Source organism: Gavialis gangeticus, unplaced genomic scaffold (assembly GCF_001723915.1).
Source record: "Gavialis gangeticus isolate Ggan-Ray unplaced genomic scaffold, GavGan_comp1, whole genome shotgun sequence".
Taxonomy (NCBI): Eukaryota; Metazoa; Chordata; order Crocodylia; family Gavialidae; genus Gavialis; species Gavialis gangeticus.
Genome location: NW_017729034.1, coordinates 50,443,687 through 50,446,121, shown reverse-complemented (window position 1 = coordinate 50,446,121; position 2,435 = coordinate 50,443,687). Strand labels below are relative to the sequence as shown.

Below are 2,435 nucleotides of genomic sequence, written 5' to 3'. Positions count from 1 at the left end.
ACAGCATTAGAAAGGGATCTTAGGGTCACTGTTGGCTCCAAGATGCATGTGACGAAGTGCTCAGCAAAGCTAACTGCACTTTATTATGCATTAGCAGGTGCATGACGAGTAAGTCCAGGGAAGTGATACTTCCCCTTTATGCAGCATTGGTCATGGCGCAGTTGGAGTAATGCGTCCAGTTTTGGGCGCCACACTTCAAGAGGGGTGTGGACAACCTTGAGAGGGTTCAGAGGAGGGCCACTCATGTGGTTGGGGGCCTGGAGGCAAAGCCCTACAAGGAGAGATTGAAGGCCCTGGATTTCTTCAGCCTCCGTAAGAGAAGGCTGAGAGATGATCTTGTGGCCGCCGACAAATTCATTCGGGCAGGGCAGCAAGGAATAGGAGATGTTGTTTAGCAGGTCACCCCTTGGAGTAACTAGGAACAATGGCCACAAATTGATGAAGAACAGATTTAGGTTAGACAACAGGAAGAACTTTACAGTAAGGGTTGCCAGAATCTGGAACGGGTTTCCAAGGGAGGTGGTTCTCCCCTACCTGGGGGCAGTCTTTAAAAGGAGGCTAGACATGCACCTGGCTGGAGCTGTCTGACCCCAGCGCTCTTTCCTGCCCAGGGCAGGGATTCAGACTCAATGATCTGCTGAAGTCCCTTCTGATCCAAACATCTATGAATCTATGAACTTGGACAAGTCACTGCACCTCCTGCCTCAGTTTCCCCAGATATAAAATCAGTATCAATATTACACACTAAGTTCAAAGAGGTCTGGCCTGTAAAAAACAGAAGGGAACTAATCAGAAGAGATATGGGAAAAACCTATAAGTAAAAACATAGCATCTCTTGATTCATAAATAATACAATCACACATGACTTATCTATGATCTATGGCCTCAGGTACTAGATCGGGGGCCAGCCCTGATTAGAGCCAGTTTACAGGGCCGGTCCCATACGGTGCCATGTGCAGCATGCACCCCACCCTGGCCCCACATGTAGTACACACCTGGAGTGGCAGAGGGGGCCAGCATGAGGTGCATGCACACTACATATGGTACCCTGCAGGACCGGCCCTATGTGCTGGCTCCAGTGCAGCCTGACCCAGTTAGCCTCATCCAGCCTGTACAGCCCGATGAGTTTGATGCCCCTGGGCCAGAACAAACAAGTAGAACATAAAGGGGAAGAGACAACTCCAAGTTCTGTCAAACGGACAGGACAAAGATGGCAAGGCACAGGAAATGTTTTCCCTCACATTACTTTCAGCCACAGTTACCCGAGATCAACATTATTTCCAAACAGAAATGTGACTATAAAGTTGCATTTACGGGGCACCCCTATCGCCTCACTCACCAAGTGCGAAGAAGGTGTCCCGGTCAATATTTGCAGCTTCCTTGCAATCAAACAGCAAGGAAGCTGCTTCACTTCGAGACAGGAGGCTGGGATCATTCTGGGGCAGAGCAAGCCGTTTCAGCTGCTGGGCGAGGGAAGTCATTTTTTACGTGCCTGCAAAAAAACCCAACAAGACAAGCCATTAACCCCCACTCAAACCCGCCCCCCCTCCAAGTCATATACATGCCAAAACAAAACACCACACCAGACTCTTCTCGGGACCTGCTCTCCCCGCCGGTTTACACCAAACCCGACAACAACATTCCTACCCTCAGTGACTAAAAAGTGCTGGTGACGTGAACTGCAGCTCGGGCCACTGCCCTGCACGGGAGTCGAGAGCGGGTGCGGATCCCGGGGGGGAGACGAGTGCCTTCTTGCGACTGTCCCGGCATACATCGCATGCCGGGCGCAATGCACAGGTGAGCAGCTCCCAGGCATCTAGGCGGGCCCCGCGGGTGGCACAAACGGCGGCATCGCAGAAATGACAACCCAGCTCTAAAAAAGGGACCCAGGCAGGGCTTGGAAGCGGGGAGCCGCTGCACAGCGGGCTCCCGCCAGCTGCCCCTGGCACATGCAAGCACGGCAGGGCAGGGTCAACCCTGGGGGTCCCCCCGGTAACAGGCGGAAGGAGACACGCGGCGCCCCCAGGACTCCGGTCCCCGCACCAACCTGGCACGCCAGCTCCACATGCGGCAGGCAAGCTCCCACGTGGTCCACAGCCAATTTCCCCTCTGACCTGGAAGCAGTACGTCCATTTCCTGCCGGTGGAGCGGCGCCTGTGCTAGACTGCGCATGCGCTCTAGGCGCGTAACGTCCCTGAGGCAGTAGGTTTCCCTCTCCCCCTCTTCTGGCTTCCCCAGCCTGCAGCGGACTGACGGGCGCAGCGCATGCGCGGGTAGTGTGGCTCCCACAGGCGGGGCTGGCCACGTTCTGTCGCCCTCCGGCTGGCCAATTGCAGGGCTCGGCGCCTGGCAAAGCGCCAGCTCCGGGATGTACGTGGTGGAGGGGTTGCTTTTGGGGGCAGGGGTTGTGGATTCTCAGCTCCTGCAGCAGAGCA

General features: G+C 55.2%; 1 protein-coding gene across 2 annotated transcripts in view; it reads right to left on the bottom strand.

The window, feature by feature from the left end:
* The window catches only part of HEATR1 (HEAT repeat containing 1), a 68,227-nt gene extending 66,097 nt beyond the window's left edge, over positions 1-2,130 (bottom strand). For both annotated transcript variants that reach the window (XM_019527117.1, XM_019527118.1), the window contains exons 1-2: positions 2,048-2,130; positions 1,340-1,492 (exon numbers count right to left, since the gene is read on the bottom strand). In XM_019527117.1, coding sequence (XP_019382662.1) covers positions 1,340-1,481 — 142 coding nt within the window. In that variant the 5' untranslated portion in view covers positions 1,482-1,492; positions 2,048-2,130. The remainder of the gene's footprint in view (positions 1-1,339; positions 1,493-2,047) is intronic.
* Between the last annotated feature and the right edge of the window lie 305 nt (positions 2,131-2,435).